The 16083-nt window shown below is 42.0% G+C and overlaps 7 protein-coding genes across 7 annotated transcripts; 3 read left to right on the top strand and 4 right to left on the bottom strand.

Annotated features, from left to right (window-relative positions):
* The first annotated feature begins 147 nt into the window (after positions 1 to 147).
* On the top strand, positions 148 to 4175 carry BBOV_IV010350 (histidine acid phosphatase). Its single transcript, XM_001610906.2, has 4 exons — positions 148 to 329; positions 366 to 449; positions 485 to 4078; positions 4149 to 4175. The coding sequence occupies exons 1-4, from the start codon at positions 189 to 191 to the stop codon at positions 4167 to 4169; spliced, it is 3840 nt and encodes a 1279-aa protein (XP_001610956.2). The 5' UTR covers positions 148 to 188; the 3' UTR covers positions 4170 to 4175.
* Positions 4176 to 4204: 29 nt separating this feature from the next.
* On the bottom strand, positions 4205 to 6070 carry BBOV_IV010360 (Eukaryotic aspartyl protease family protein). The gene is made up of 4 exons (XM_051767359.1): positions 5732 to 6070; positions 4980 to 5675; positions 4332 to 4943; positions 4205 to 4297 (listed from the first exon to the last, which is right to left on the bottom strand). Exons 1-4 carry the CDS (start codon positions 5906 to 5908, stop codon positions 4220 to 4222), a joined length of 1563 nt encoding a protein of 520 aa, XP_051623336.1. The 5' UTR covers positions 5909 to 6070; the 3' UTR covers positions 4205 to 4219.
* Positions 6018 to 6978, bottom strand: BBOV_IV010370 (vacuolar sorting protein 28 (VPS28) family protein). The gene is made up of 4 exons (XM_051767274.1): positions 6652 to 6978; positions 6523 to 6618; positions 6408 to 6488; positions 6018 to 6371 (listed from the first exon to the last, which is right to left on the bottom strand). Exons 1-4 carry the CDS (start codon positions 6868 to 6870, stop codon positions 6135 to 6137), a joined length of 633 nt encoding a protein of 210 aa, XP_051623337.1. The 5' UTR covers positions 6871 to 6978; the 3' UTR covers positions 6018 to 6134.
* A 395-nt stretch (positions 6979 to 7373) lies between these two features.
* Positions 7374 to 8802, top strand: BBOV_IV010380 (putative integral membrane protein). Its single transcript, XM_051767566.1, has 7 exons — positions 7374 to 7905; positions 7940 to 8101; positions 8138 to 8297; positions 8333 to 8473; positions 8509 to 8567; positions 8603 to 8679; positions 8717 to 8802. Exons 1-7 carry the CDS (start codon positions 7394 to 7396, stop codon positions 8779 to 8781), a joined length of 1176 nt encoding a protein of 391 aa, XP_051623338.1. The 5' UTR covers positions 7374 to 7393; the 3' UTR covers positions 8782 to 8802.
* A 61-nt stretch (positions 8803 to 8863) lies between these two features.
* On the top strand, positions 8864 to 10605 carry BBOV_IV010390 (Glutamate/Leucine/Phenylalanine/Valine dehydrogenase family protein). The gene is made up of 5 exons (XM_001610910.2): positions 8864 to 9042; positions 9078 to 9207; positions 9245 to 9497; positions 9533 to 10186; positions 10222 to 10605. Exons 1-5 carry the CDS (start codon positions 8936 to 8938, stop codon positions 10443 to 10445), a joined length of 1368 nt encoding a protein of 455 aa, XP_001610960.1. The 5' UTR covers positions 8864 to 8935; the 3' UTR covers positions 10446 to 10605.
* Positions 10551 to 12797, bottom strand: BBOV_IV010400 (uncharacterized protein). Its single transcript, XM_051767809.1, has 7 exons — positions 12635 to 12797; positions 12411 to 12598; positions 11480 to 12377; positions 11192 to 11446; positions 10840 to 11157; positions 10630 to 10804; positions 10551 to 10595 (listed from the first exon to the last, which is right to left on the bottom strand). The coding sequence occupies exons 1-6, from the start codon at positions 12692 to 12694 to the stop codon at positions 10685 to 10687; spliced, it is 1839 nt and encodes a 612-aa protein (XP_051623339.1). The 5' UTR covers positions 12695 to 12797; the 3' UTR covers positions 10551 to 10595; positions 10630 to 10684.
* Positions 12798 to 12823: 26 nt separating this feature from the next.
* Positions 12824 to 16033, bottom strand: BBOV_IV010410 (coatamer/Adaptin N terminal region family protein). Its single transcript, XM_001610912.2, has 4 exons — positions 15827 to 16033; positions 13113 to 15791; positions 12994 to 13079; positions 12824 to 12958 (listed from the first exon to the last, which is right to left on the bottom strand). Exons 1-4 carry the CDS (start codon positions 15981 to 15983, stop codon positions 12899 to 12901), a joined length of 2982 nt encoding a protein of 993 aa, XP_001610962.1. The 5' UTR covers positions 15984 to 16033; the 3' UTR covers positions 12824 to 12898.
* Between the last annotated feature and the right edge of the window lie 50 nt (positions 16034 to 16083).

Genomic DNA, 16083 nt, shown 5'->3' on the forward strand with positions numbered 1-16083 from the left:
TATGTTGTATCGATTAATTGGACTATAGCGTAATGTTGACTGATACATGTTATAAGATGTGTAGACACGTAGATTGCATATGGAATCCTTGAATATACGACATGACTTCTAAAGGAGACCATGTATAAACGATTTGATTAAGTGGTTTCTTCTAAGTCACTATTTTGGTTCATGGATGTCCATTATTCATGAATTCTTTAACCATGGATCGCTGTTTTACTCTTGGCATTTGTGCCATGGCCAACAAGGTCCAGAGTGCACCAATGCGTTCTATTTTGCGTTATTTGAAAGCAGCAGGCGACTTTGAAATAATCATTTTCCCCGAAGAGGTTGGTTGTTTTCCAGTAGTAACTACATTAATGTAGACAATATTACACCGCCCGGTAACGGAATGGCCTATAGTTGAGTGTCTCATCGCATTTTATTCCACTCACTTCCCGTTGGAGAAAGTAGGTGTGAAAATTTATTTTATAATGCTCAACAGGCCATTGAATATGTTAAGAGGTACAAACCTATTGTGTTGAACGATGTTGAGAAGCAGCGTATATTTCGTTCTCGCTTAGATGTCTACCGTGAATTACAGGCTTGTCATGTTCCTCATCCAAATTATGTAGTTGTTGACCATTTATCTGTAAAGGAGGGAAAGGCTACATTTGAGGAGCACATAGATTACATCGTATATAACAATGTTAAGATAAACAAGCCTTTTATTGAGAAATCCCTTGACGCTGATGATCATGACAATTGGATTTATTATCCGAGTAACACGGGAGGTGGATGCAAGAAGCTGTTTCGTAAGATTCAGGATAGGAGTTCACGTTACTGTGCTGACGTTCAATCAGTAAGGCGCGACTCTACGTACATATATGAGGAATTCATGTCTACATTTGGAACAGACATTAAGGTATATACCGTTGGTTGTATGTTTGCACACGCCGAGGCAAGGAAGTCACCAACTCTTGATGGGAAGGTGGACCGTAACACAGAGGGAAAGGAAGTAAGATTCCCTGTTATATTGAGTGCTAAGGAAAAAGCTATTGCATATCGTATTGTTGAACATTTCGGTCAGGCTGTTTGTGGTTTCGATATACTGCGTACTATTAACGGTCCTTACGTTTGCGATATAAATGGCTGGTCCTTCGTCAAGAACAGTAGGCATCACATGGACTTGAGCCAGATCATCCGCATAATGTTTTTACTCAAGCTGCAACTTAAATATAATATAACACTGGGTAATGTAATACCTGCTCGCATTGTTACTAAGGAGACTGCTGAAGCACTGAAGAAGACGTTTGCAGACATTGAACATCAGGGTGATAAGGCCCGGTCACGTGAAGAGCTATGTTCTGTTGTTGTTGTGATGCGTCATGCAGATCGTAAGCCCAAACAGAAGTTAAAGATACTGACATCTCATCCACTCATCATGGAATACTTTGAGGGCAATCCTAAGAAGCAGATAAACCTGAAGTCTCCTGAGGCAATGGCGAAGTTTATTGAGGTGAATAAAATAATTGTCCAGGAACTTGAGGAGGAGTTCGATTCCTTTGTTCTAGGTGCTAGCACTACTGACAATGGACTTGATATGCATGATAGTCCTGAATTTCGTGAATTAGGTGAACGTCTATCATTGCACAAGGAGTTGCAGCAGGTGCTCGACTTTTCTGATGAGTTCTCTAGCATCAACCATAAGATTCAATTAAAGGCGAAATTTGATGGTGCCAACCAAATTAAAAAAGTATTATTGGTCGCTAAATGGGGAGGTGAACTAACTTGCGTTGGTGAATGCCAGGCTGAAGACCTTGGTCGTCGATTTCGCCAATCGTTGTATCCCACCGATTGTACCGGCCTAATTCGATTACACAGCACTTATCGTCATGATTTTAAGATATTCACGTCCATTGAAGGTCGATGTCAGCTTACTAGCGCTGCTTTCACAAAGGGTATGCTAGATCTGGAGGGTGAATTAACCCCGATATTGGTTGCAATGACAATTCGTGACAAGAAAGCGCAGCTTCTATTGGATGATAATGTAGAGGTCAAGGAGCGCAATGAGTGTAAGGAACGTCTGGGTCACATTATGGAGAATTGGGAAGATCGTGCCAAGGTGGATGAACTGCTGTCAGAGATGGACGCGGACCAGGCAAAGTTCTATCGTCGTATTGTTGAGCAGTTGAACATAAAAAATTCTGAGATACATCGCCTTAACGATCTTTTAAAGGATTTCATGAACGCTATTGAGCATGAAATGACTAAGTGGATGTACCTATATTCCGTTGACGAATATGCCACTACGGTTCTTGATATATTACAGGAGATGAAATCTCGTTGGAAATGTTTGCTTGGTAAATTGTTTAAGAAACGTAACAACCTATTCCAGTATACAGCCATTGCGGACATCGTGGATAATCTACGTTATGACTTAATTCATCACCACACATACCTGGGCAGTGGCATAGACAAGGCCTTTGAGATATACAACATAGTAGAGCCGTTATCAGCCATATTGTCTCCGTGTGAATATGGTGTTACTCCTCATGAGCGATTGACCATTGGTACCAAGGTTGCTGGTAAGCTACTTGGGAAGATTGTGCACGACGTTACTCTCCACAAAAACGCGTGCGACGATGCCAATAAATCGTTGGATCAGCAGCGTAGCCGAGACGAGTTGTACGCTAAATTGGTTGAGCAGAGTTTCATTGGCCACAGACATGATGGTAGTTTAAGTCGTGCCCTTGATCGTTATTACGGTAGCGATATAAACACAGACGGCGACTCGTGGAACGATGGTTTGAGCACTGCCGGTAGTGTCGAACTGAATGGAACTGATCCATTGGAAAAAATATCGCTTATCGCATCGACATCTGCCAGTGCTGCTTCTGTTGCTGCCAATAGTTTGGCTGTTACGTCTGTTGGCATCAGCGGCGCTGTTAAACCCTGTGACATGATGTATATTGGTGGCATAAAACCTAATGAGATGAATCGCCTTAATGCACCCACAGAGATGCAGGAAATTTGGGATTTGTTATCAAGTGGTTCTGAATTAAGCGAGCCCATAGAAATCAATTCCAACGTTGCGTGGTCGCTGTCTAAGGAGAGCAGTAAAAAATGCAGGGAGGACGGCTACCAAAGTAGCAGTTCAAGTGGTGACGATGGTGACATGGTTCGTCAGGAGTACACAGAGGCTCGTAATATGAGCATCCACATGTCGCATCGTATGGTACGTTCTCGTTATTACGTAACATCGGCATCTATATTATTTTCATTGTTAAACTTTTTGAAATACGCTCATTACTTGGACGATAACCCGGAAACCTCTAAGCCACTGGTGCATTACAGTACCCGTGACTTGCATTATTTATCGCATGTTGTACTTCGTGTATGGTGGAGTTTTAATTCTGACAATAAACCGGTTTACCGATTAGAGATAATGGTTAGTCCCGGTGCTAAGGACGGTTTCGGACAGAATTACGAGATTTTAGCGGAGAATGCAAAATCTCAGAAGCACAAGTACCGTAGGCACATATCAAGGTTTAATCTTGACTACGTTCGTGGTCAAGTGTTTTGTAAGCATTGCGGTGATTTAATAGATCCTGATTTTGTCAGATCTCAGTTTTTGGAGAACATTCGCGTTAAATCCATCAACGGTTCCGGCGTACGTCGTGCGGTATCTACAACTAACTTACCGTCGCGTGCTAAGGAGGACGAAAACGTCGATAATCTTAAAATGGGTTGGATATCTGCTGGTGGCAACGTAGATCGTGATGATGTTCAGAAGAAAGCATCTCGATGGTATCGTTGTCAGCGTTGTGCAGGCAATATTACTGATCTGCCTGAGGAGTGTCTATCACGCCAGGTGAGCCAGAATCATGAAACAGTAGACGTAGGCGACTCACCCTGTGCCGTTTGGAGCAGTTCGTGTTCTCCAGATGCTGCATTTTCACCCGCTAGGGAGTTAAGTATCGGTTCCACCATACAGGGTCGTCCAAGTAGTGCCGTACCGCCCTATTGTGAACTAAGTCGTCTGATGATCATCAATTACAATTGTGATATAAACCGTTTCGAGCAATTAGTAATGAAGGTAGGTTTACAGGCCGTTGGGATAAGATAATAGTATACAAAACGTTTCCTTCTGGTTAATAGTAATTCAGGCATCTAAGCTAATGGAGTGATGTACAAAGATATAAAATATTAAATGTCAGATACAATCTGCAATTTAGTTCTAGGCTTTTTTATGTTTAGATGTGTATTCAGCAACAACTTTGGGTGCATTTTCGTGGTTAGACGGCGCAATACCAATCTGCATATTATGGATCAACAATAGTAAGGCTTACCATTGGCGATTCTCCACCGTAGTATACGGTGTAATAGTGTGGCATGAATGCCATGCTACCAAGTAGGTATCCTTCGCCTCCTGCGACGTCGACGTTAATTTGCATAAATGCTGGTCGACAAACTCCTTCAGATTCATAGGTATACTGCTCGGGTGTCAATTTAGCTTGTACTCCATTTGAAAAGGTGTATTTTATGGTTGGCAGTGCTGCGTATACTCTGTTCATATTTTCAGCGTTGCACTCATAGAAAGGGTATTCCTCCAGGAGTGTATTGATAGCGGCATGTGGCATACTATTAAAAGCTGTACCTGTGTCGAATACTGCATATGATTGCTTATCACAGCATACTTTACGTTTGCCAACGAATACTTCTTCAAGTTCGACCTGCCAATAATAGCCTGGTACCACAGGCATCATTTGCATTGGACCCTTATGTAATCGTTCATCTGCACCACCAACGAGGAAAGCAGATCCAACTCCATTGCGTGAATAATAGAAGCTGAATATAGGTTCCGCGCCCACAACTTTCATATATCTCTGGTACAGCGGTTCCGAGTTCATGACCATAAGGTCCTTGAATCCTAATCCAATCATTCCGTTAAAAGGAGTTTCCTGCGTAAATATATCTACATTCTGCCCATTACTTACTGTTAGTATATCATTGGTTGATTTATCGGGGATATCACGCATCATGGCGAAGAGTTGTCCCTTAACAGTGAATCCACCAATGGTGAAATCATCGTATCCGAGGGTACCTAATACCACTCCAGACACAAAACGGGCGCGTACGATTGAATCTGCCGCCTCTAGAGGTTTGAAGGTTTTAGACCTTGCAGGATCGTATTTGATAGCTTCCATGCAACCCGCTGATGTACATTCTGGGTGTATTGCCCATACATTGGTACTTCCGGTATCGAGTATTGGTAGGAACTTCTGACCTGGTTTGCCTATGTATGCCTCGACTACAAACGTGGTATGCCTAAGTGAAGCGAAATCCAGACATGCATTTGCTGGTACCCTTGGAAAAGCAGTTTCCTGACGAGTTACCGTAACAGGGATTTCATCCTTTTCCGATGTATTATTATCCATTGCTGCAAGTTGTTCTAGAGATTGTTTACGAATGCGTTCTTCATGACGCCTTTTCGTCTCCATATCAACACCCATGGATCCATTGGGTCCCCTACCAGGAAAAACTGTGGCGACCTTGCCAGATTTTGTCTTTGAAATATTATCCTTGTGTTGCTTTACTACAGATGACTTTGGCGGAAGACTAATTGTATTGCCAATTTGCATGAACGCTCCGGGTGTATTGTTATTTTGCATAGGTATCATAGGTAGTACGATCTATTTAGCGATGAATACGTTTAACAGTATACACATCGTGTATATCCAAAGCTTACCTTTGGTTTTGGGCCTTTGTAAACATCTATCTTGTGACTTGGACAATCCTTTAGGCTCCCCGAGGGTGTCTTGCCAATGGGCGCAGCATCGACTACCGACAGAACCCATGCTGGATAACATATTTTAGAGATGCAAGCCTGCCATACAATGGCGGCTATCAAAGTTGCGATAACCATTGTTATCCCTCGTAAGGTAACAATGGTTTTGTGTAAGCTATCTATTCATCATCGCACCCCTTAGCACTTGCATTGCATAAACATGGGCTGTCTACTGCGTTATAATTGCTACATAGTGATATATTTGAACCACTACATTATTATTTATTAAATTTGAAATGCGATGTGGCTTATGGCGCTTTTACATCCCTATATGGATTGGTGGTGTGTAGCTCCATAACCACTTTTAAACTTGCGTTCTGAGGTGAATTTTGAAACTTCCGTATATCGTTTCTGTATCCAGTGCCATTTGACGTAGTTCATTCTCTTGTAGTTTATCGTATGCTGCCATACCTTTTAGTTGTGTATCCCATTTGCCAAGTTTCTCTATAGCACTGCCCACTACATTATTTTCGTTACACTCATCCATTGTCTTGTCTAGACAACTAAGTGACGTTACTAGGTCGTGAATCAAGGGGTATATCTGTGCATTTCTATCACAAATGGATTTGAAACATACTTCCTCCACACTGTTGCAACCTAGTTTTAGTGCATCCACCAGTGTGATGAATTGTTCACTCAGTTCGAACATGAGATATGCCTACCATATTATACATCATATTTATTTTACTTACATCATTGCTTTTATTCTTCTGTATGTTGTTATTCTGTATACCGGGAGTCCCCTTTCTCAAGCGATTCAATGCCAATGGACATTTTACGTTATATTCCTATATCATTTCATATAACGTGATATAATATACCTTTGCAAGTGCTTCAAATACGTTTGGCGTAGCTTCTTCTAGAATTTGGCATAACGAAAGTAATTCATTACACTCTTCAGCATACTCCTTCTCTGTGACGTATCCAGATATAAAAGAATCCTCTAGATGTTCCAGTGCCTGTAGCAGAGAGTACACATTTGCTAATCGATCTACATTAAGCTCATTCAGTGTCTCAGATTGCCCCGTTAACTCTGTCATCTTGTTATAGTAAATATAACGCGTTGATACAACGGAAGTTAATTATGCGATAAATGTATCTACTGTGACAATCCACAGTACATTGATTAAATATATTAAACCGCTAGTGGTTCCATATTTTAGCTAGTGTTTTGTATGCTAGTACAACCTAAATTGGGGTAGTCAACTTGCGATACATATGAGGCTCCAATCACGTATATGATCTGTATCTAGTGATCCAAAACATCATTTAACAATAATATATACTATTTCTTATGTACAAAATAAGCTAAAATGGTTCAATGTCCTAAAATATGTAATGTGCGAATCTTCTGATGTGTGTCTAAAAACGTGATTCATATAAAACCGCACAACATTAAGAAGGATCCAATATGTATTACCATATTGTCGTTTCATGAGAGACAACGTTTTGGCTAATACTGTTGATATATTTATAAATACACACCCTACACACTTATGGATTGGGTGATGTTGTGAGGGTGTAATCCATTGTTGTACACATTGGATTTATTACGTTCACATAATGATGGGCGTATTAAATCTGTTATTTGCAATATGGTTCTCTTTTTGTCGAAATGTGTACGCTAATGAGGTTGATAGGCATCATAACGGTGTCTCTAAGCCCGTAGAGGTACACACACACTCTGTTGATAAAGTGTCAAAACATTCCGTAAAACATGGCAAACGATCGCATGACAAGCACAGGGGTGGTAATAAATCTGGAATACTGGCACAAAACGTATCGCTATTGGAGGCAGGGCCATCAACAGTAAACGACATCGCAGCCCATGAATCGGGAAATAAACAAGGTGTGCTTGGTACAAGCACAGGAGCTATTAGTACAACCGTTAATACGGGTGCAGAATTGCCTGTATCGCCAAATACAGTACCATCCAACTCTGCAGCTACGACACCTGCACCAAGTATAGAATCTCCTAACACCGCGACACCTAATGGCAATTTGTCTGCTAGTGGAACCGTATCTCAGGATAATCAAAAACCATCAAACTCCAAGGGATTTGCGTGCACATACCTGTAGGTTTTATGTGTTAATATTAACGGATATCAGATGGTTCCTGTATGACGGTTGTGATGACACTACTTCCAATAACGACACGGTGACCGCTCCACAAAACAACGGAACATCTAATACAAACGATGACGATCTGTCCACGCCACCGGTTATATCCAATACTTGTACTATATATGGTACTACAATAATTTCCTTGAGGTAGGCTTCCTCACTAGACATCAATATGTATCACAGCGACTTTAAGGATGCTGAGGAAGGTGGTTGGATTATGATCAGTGACTCGAATACACCGAAGATAACGCACAACAAACAGGTTAATCTTGACAAGCCAGCTCAGCTGCCCCTTAAGGCTACCTTATGCAATGCCGCTAATTACGAGGCTACAATCAAACTCGTAAGTTGTTTGTACATCCTGATATAAAATGCCAGGGCGTGGACAGTATCGGTGGCTTCATTATTCGAGGTTCTGAACAAGACTTTGTTGTGTTCGAAATGAACACCTTGTCAAAAACTGCTACACTCAAAAGTGTAAACGGCGCTTATCAAGATATAATCACTGAGGTGTCTTGTGTAGGTATTCAATATAGAAGTGACATCCATTGCAGGACCAAATCAATAGCCAATTTGTCCAAAAAGTGCAAATCAATGACAGTGGTTACAAGGGGTTAGTGCATAGGTATACGTACCAATGATATACAGGCAAATTGAAATACTCATCGATGGGCGTAAGATCATGAATGTAACCCGTATGCCATACAAGACAAGTGGATTCTTCGGTAATTTACATGTTACATGTTCACACACATTACACAGGATTGTACATATCACAGGGCAATGCTACATTTGGAGATATTTCAGTTGTTCCCATGAACTCATGAAACATACGCATAATATTATTCACTACACTTACGTATGTTAGTGATATCACCACACGGGTGTACATTCACTCCGTTTTTATGCATTAGCGTTGTTAAACCATTTTCCTTTTGCCAGGTGTCATTCTTATATCGACTGTTAAACTTCAATATTAATATGTCGCGTAAAGTGACGCCGGAAGAGCTTTCAGCGCTCTGCGACGCTCTTCGCGTTCGTGTGCAGCAGCGTAATAACGGTGAATATGAGTTTATCCAAGCGTTCGAGTAAGTAACATTATCTATACATTGCACATGTTTAGCGAGGTAATGGAATCTTTGCGTCCAATTTTCTTGGAAGACGTGAGATATCTCGATGTGTTGGAACACCTGTCAGAACCCGAGCGAGTTGTTATGTTCCGTGTTCCCTGGACAACTGACTCTGGCGATAAGGTTGGTAAACTCAATGGAATGCTTCACTATATTCCAGATGTTCAACCGTGGATTTAGGGTACAATTCAATTCATGTCTGGGTCCTTACAAGGGAGGACTTCGTCTTCATCCATCCGTAAACATTAGTATTTTAAAGTTCCTCGGATTTGAACAGATATTTAAGAACAGCCTTACGGGTTTGAATATGGGTGGTGCCAAGGGAGGCTCTGATTTCGATCCTTCTGGGAAGTCAGACAATGAAATTAGGAATTTCTGCCAGTCCTTTATGACTGAGCTTCACAGGCACATCGGTATGTTATACTGTATACGTTTTATATACTATTAGGTCCCGATACCGATATTCCTGCTGGCGATATAGGTGTTGGTGCTCGCGAGATCGGTTACCTCTTTGGGCAGTACCGTAGACTCCACAACGGTTTTGACGGAGCACTTACCGGAAAGGGTTTGCAATGGGGAGGCTCCAATATTCGACCTGAAGCCACCGGCTACGGCGCTGTATACTTTGGCTGCGCAGTCCTTGAAGATATATTTAAGGACACCATTGCTGGAAAGCGTTGCATCGTGAGCGGTAGTGGCAATGTAGCTCAGTACACTGTCGAAAAGCTGATAGAACTTGGAGCGGTGCCAATTACTATGAGTGACTCTAGTGGATACATTATAGAGCCAGAGGGTATAACTCTTGAGGGACTTCGATACATCATGGCATTCAAGAACCCACACAGCCGTAGGATCAGTGAGTATTTGAATTACTCTAAAACTGCAACTTTCCACCCTGGTGATAAACCATGGGGAGAATCTGCGGATATAGCATTCCCTTGTGCAACTCAGAATGAAATTTTACTTCGTGATGCCGAAACACTGGTTAAGGGTGGTGTTAAACTCGTGGTTGAGGGTGCTAACATGCCAACACATTCAGAAGCTGTGCACTATCTTAAGGAAAATGGTGTAATTTTGTGCCCTGGGAAAGCTGCTAATGCCGGTAAGTGGATCTGGCGATATTTATACCTTTTATAGGTGGTGTCTTGGTTAGCGGTTTGGAAATGGCTCAAAACAGTCAACGTGTGCAGTGGACTCGTGAGAAGGTGGGTACTAAGCTTAAGGAGGCCATATATAACATCTACGCCCAATGCAAAGCGGCGTGTAATAGGGTCAATGCCGGCTGTGACCTTGTAGCCGGTGCCAACATTGCTGGATTCCTCAGGGTGGCTGACGCCTTCATTGATCAGGGTTATATTTGATATTTTACCGAATAAAGGCAATATTCGGCCGTAACGGATGTCACACTATATTAAAACATACCGGGAAAATGAAGCAGTATTTTTACAACCAAGTTTTTGTTATATGTTCTCGTCTTTTAAAGCGATGAAATGGGAGCAGAATAATTCGTTCTTTAAAAAATCATCGTCTCAAAATCAAACAAACCTTCTTCTATTAATTCTTGATATACTAGATCTTTATATGCATCAAGTTTTTGAAATTAACAGTTTGTTATAGCCACTAGTTCAGTATCGTGGCGCACACGTTTTGTATGCTTTAGGGAGTTTAAAACAGCAAGTACATCCTCGTCATGTACTCCTAGTGTGGAAAGTGCACGAATCTGTGTTTATAATATCACTTCACTAGACCACCTACTATTGCCGTTATATGGGTGTATGACAACCGATCAAGTATCAGGATGTTGCGCTTAATGAGCCCGAGAATGGCATGTGCGCTTTGTGGCACGCCGGCATCACCCAGCGATTCGATGACCTTGGCCATTGAAAAGGCTGTGAACGATACCGCTGGGTCAGCAATGCGATGCGATATACCCTCTAAAATCTCGCGAGTCAGTGATGTCAGCACTGAGTCCTGGCTGCTTGAAGCCATTTCCAATCGATAGATCTTGGAAAATGCTACTGCGATGTTTGCGATTTCATCAGGTTCATAGGATCCAATATTGCTTAGACAGCCCTGGCGATGTTATCACGTGGACTTAATGACCAACCTTAGCTAAATAACGATAAAGCGTCTTGCAGTGGAATATGTTACCCTTTACCAAGGAGTATACCAATGATACGTATGTAGTTGGCTGCGGCACGTCTACGGAGTTAGATATAACGCCATCGGATGACTCCAGATTGTCGAATAACTCCTCCAATCGGTGACAGAATTTATTAGTTGTAGCTTCGTCACGCAGCTCACCCTTGGTGTATGCGTGCAAGACCATGGATAAACCTTGCCAATTGTATGATTCCAAGTGCTGATCAATTATTTAACGAATCGTTAAGCCTACCTTTGTACATGTCCGCCATATGAACTCGCGGTTACTTGATCGGTATCCTAGCTTATTGAATGCATGGATCATCATAGCTATCTGCCGACCGTCATATTGATCAATGGCAAAAACAAATGTTTCATCTAGTACCTGAAGTAATGTTTCATGGAATATACAGGACATTGCGAAGGCATTAGACACAACGCACACGTGCCTATTGGTCAAATTCCTACGCTGTACTACAATTTCGTCGCCAAGGCTGCTAAACAGCTCGACGTACCCAACGTCGTACGCACTGCCGAATTTGGAAAATGCGTTGCAGAGTGACACTAAGGTGTCTACGCTGTATGATGGGCATGACTCCAATATCCTATCTCGCAGAAAGTCGAATAACACCTTGTCAAGCAACCCTTTCCGAGAAAAGCCGTTAGCTATGAAGTGCACCACTTCCTCTGTCCACTCGTTAACTAAATCCTCAGACAACCGTTCTTCTACGACGTTGTTTTTTATACAAACTAATAGATCACTGACATCTGAATTTAACCTGGATATGGCATTTGTTAACCTCGATAAAGTACTAAGTTTGAATTTGTCGATGTTTACCTTTATCAATGCAATTAAGCGACGTAATAACCTATTAGTGTCACTTATATTGCTTATCCATAAAGATGAAGGTCCACTTGAGAGACCATCCCCAAGGGTCACAACCGCCGATACGCTAGCATAAGGACTAAATAACTGCCCCCTATGTAATATACGCTCAATCAGTGCCTTTTGAAGAACGTAGTTGCGATATTCAAGCTTAGAGAAACATCTTAGTAATATACCACACTCCGCAGCAAGCAAGGTACCAAGATGCTCGTTTATATGCTCCGCCACTGTTATCATATATTGACTTCGTTCAATCTGGAGGTTCCTGGGAAATTATAACAGATACATTGCAACTTACCTATCACGCGACTTTGAGTTAGCGCAGTGCCGGAGTACCGTTGAAATCAAGTAGTCCCTAGGGTCACTACTATAGCGCTGCGTTGCCTCCGCAAACGGTTCCGGCATATGAGATAGACGTTCACGCATTACGTGCTCACCGCACTCCTGCCAATCGTCAACCATGTCAAAAGGAACTCTGTCAACTATCTGGGAGCACTATACAGATTCTGTGATCAGAATTACCTGATTTTGTACAGAGCGCTCATGTGAAGTACTGGGACGACAAAGTTCACCAAAAGTCATACCGCCTCGACGGCGGTACCTAACAGAAGAGTATCCATACCGCCCTTGTAGCGCTCCATGGCAATATGCGACGCTACGGCGCGTTAGGAATCCATGAAGGATTCCTAACGCGCGCCGGTCAGACATCCACTGCATCAAGCAGTTATTCATATAAACTAATATACTGACATAATTATTATTAGACTTCAATTGCGATTTTTCGCGTTATAAATTAAATGTGCTTATATTCTTTAAAATATAGTCACACAAACTGGTGCACACCTCCTGTGAAACGTTATTATTGAACATATACACATTACCTGGTAATCACAACGTATGTTCAAGCTTCCAGTGAGCAGTCCGTTTGACTGCTTCACAACACTTAGATTAGCCAATGCCTCGTCATCTGGAGCTTATGATCACACATTAAACAACTTACCGTGAAGAGTTTTGCAATATAGGTTTACAGCGAAAAAGCTTGAATCACCAAAAATAGCCGAGAATTCAGAGGATTTCGATAAATGATTCATATAGTGAGATACGAACTCCTTTTGTCCAGCGTTACCAGGTGACCACTTTAATCCAGGAGGGGGAGTGGATCCTACCACCGTCATGTGGGTGACCTGAAGTATATCACGTAAAAGCTCAACGGGATCCATATCGGATTGATGGAGATCAAGTCGCTCTTCCCATTCAGCTGCATCCCATGATGAACGGAATGAATCTAGCGTTATAAAGCTAGGAGTAACGTAATCATACAGCCACACATCCATGGGATTAAATGAAAGGCATTCCTGAATACCAGATTTCTCCTTATCAAAATATACATGGCCATATATGTTGTCATTTTCACTGCGTTTCAGCTTTATGTTCAATTGCAAAACACTACTACCACCAGACTCAAGAGTAATTATAGGCTGAGCTGTAGCAACATCCCGATTGTTGACGACAAATAGCATAACCCTTATATTCTGGAGAAGAATATCCGTAGTGTTACGTAAATACAACGTTAGGTATATACGAGTAGCTATGACCGCCACAGAAGCCTCGATGTACAGAGGATCCATTAAGGAAGTAAATTGATGTACATTGCTCAGGTCACGTTTGTTAGATTCCTTCACAGCAATGGAACTAATAGAATTCGAAGTACTCAATATTTTGTCAATTTCATGGTCGTCAACATCAATAAGCTCCTGATCATCAGTTTCATCATCAAAAGCCCATTGGTCGTCAGCGTCGCTGCCAAAAAATGTAGCGAAACTGATAGGATCGTCAACGTGTCCAATCAAGTCTACGCGCTCGGTAGTACTTGAAGTGTTCCACTTCAAACGAGAAGCTAATATATACTCCTCCAACAGTGGTCTGAAATGGTCTCTATCCTTTAAGTAACCAAGACATAGTCTCAGTATTGTCCTCATCCTGCGTTGAGAGTATACATTGACATACTGTGGGTCCTGCATAAGTCTCAACAAATTGACAATAACCAAAGCAGCCTTGGCTACGATGCTGCTCTCACCAGAAGCGTAGCTCAGCTTTAGTAAACACTGTGCTATTGAGCAGTACAGCAGTGGGTCGCATTTAGACACCAATAAGCCACGCAGAGTTGTGGTCTGAGGAGTTCTTGTGGTCTCACCTCTGAGTTGGGCACCATAGGTACCGTCTTCCAATACCACAGTTTGGGTAGTAGTTGACCCATCACCTATACTCATGGAGCCAAAATCATCAGCCAATGAGCTATCCTTGGTATCGGTTTCCACAGAATCAACTACAAAAGGAAACGGTAATAATGCATTGTATATCTGGTTACAACAACGCTGGGCCAGCTTGGCACTCTCAGCGTATTCGCCAATGACCCAAAAGCATACAGACAAAACATTGGCATGCGGTATGGATTCCAAGAAGGTCAGTAACTTGACTATAGTGCTCTCACGGAGATTGGGAAGTAACTCTGTTAACTGCTTGAAAAATAAGGCACAATCCTCAGCCGTCTGCTGGTGAGTGTGAACAAGGTAACCTAATAACATATCGTAAACAACAGCACTGCGATCAGGATAACGACCACATGTATAGTGGATACCCTTAATTAACATTATACGATAGTCAGCAACCTGCTGCTGACTGTAAGTGCCAATGTCCTCAGCACCGATAAATGCCTTCTTGAAACTCTGAAGCAGCAAATCAACATTCTGACGAGAAAGTGATCTTAAAGCCAATGATAATAAACCAAGGTTAACCTTAGTACTGGAGCCTCTCAAAGCATGCACAATGTCCATGACATAAGGCTCAAGTACATTAGGGGCATCACCAACAGCAGATGAACGAGCATGTAAAGTGTTCAACTTGGATAGTACCAACATCTTCACATTTAAGTCCGATTCATCCAATAGTAGCTTAGTCAGAGCACTAGCAGCCGCACGACGAGCCTCTATAGGAGTTGACTTCAACTGACAAACTACAATGCCACCCTCCATACGAACTGCGTTATCCTCTGAGTTCTCAAGTATCATGACAACCAAACGCATCATAAATGTGCGGACCTCAGTATTTAAGGCGCATAACGTAGTAAACGACGTTAAAATTTCTAAGTGGAACCTAGGAGCCAAGCCCAGCAAGCTACCCTCAACATTCATCAAATACTGGACTGCTAATGTAGGTTGACATACCACCAATAGATTGAAAGCTTGAACCTTAACTGAAACGGCAGTGTTGCCAAGAAGCAAATTCTCAGTCTCCTCCATACCTGAAATCACAGATTCAGTGCCAAAACGCTCCGCTATCTTCGCTAAACACATCAGAGCATTTCGATGGACATAAGGCTCACCATGGCGTAAATTATCAACGACGCCAGTAATTAGAGGACTCACTATGCTCCAGTGGCGTAATTTCGATACCAGCCTAAGAGTAGAACCACGAACATACTCATTGGAGGAATTTAAATCGTTCAGCAATGCGTTGCAAACCAATATGCTCTCCTCACGAAGTGTACCATCTGGAGAACAAAAGTCGAATATCTGAAGAAATAAATGTACTAGCTTCTTCAAACCGTGATCTGTGCTAGGCAACACAAATCGAATGATAGTCATCAAAAGGGATGACACATCCTCGCCATTCAACAGGTCTGTAATGTAAGTATGGAATTAATAGAAAACATACTGGTTATAGTAAGCTCAAGAGCTTCCTTCTTCTTTGAAGTACTGGTCTCCTCAAGCTTGGAACGTATCCAAGCAATGGAACGATCTGAAGTAGCTCCAATGTCCCAAAATATTGGACATGGAGTCTCAGACTCCGATATTAACTGCCCGATAGCCATAGTTTCATATTATGGTAATTTAAAAAGTGGATAGTATCAAAGAAATTAATCAATCAATCCTAAAATGCCACACACCGACACAATGACACAACAGAAGGAT

This window comes from Babesia bovis (genome assembly GCF_000165395.2).
Source record: "Babesia bovis T2Bo chromosome 4 map unlocalized Chr4_1, whole genome shotgun sequence".
NCBI classification, from domain to species: domain Eukaryota; phylum Apicomplexa; class Aconoidasida; order Piroplasmida; family Babesiidae; genus Babesia; species Babesia bovis.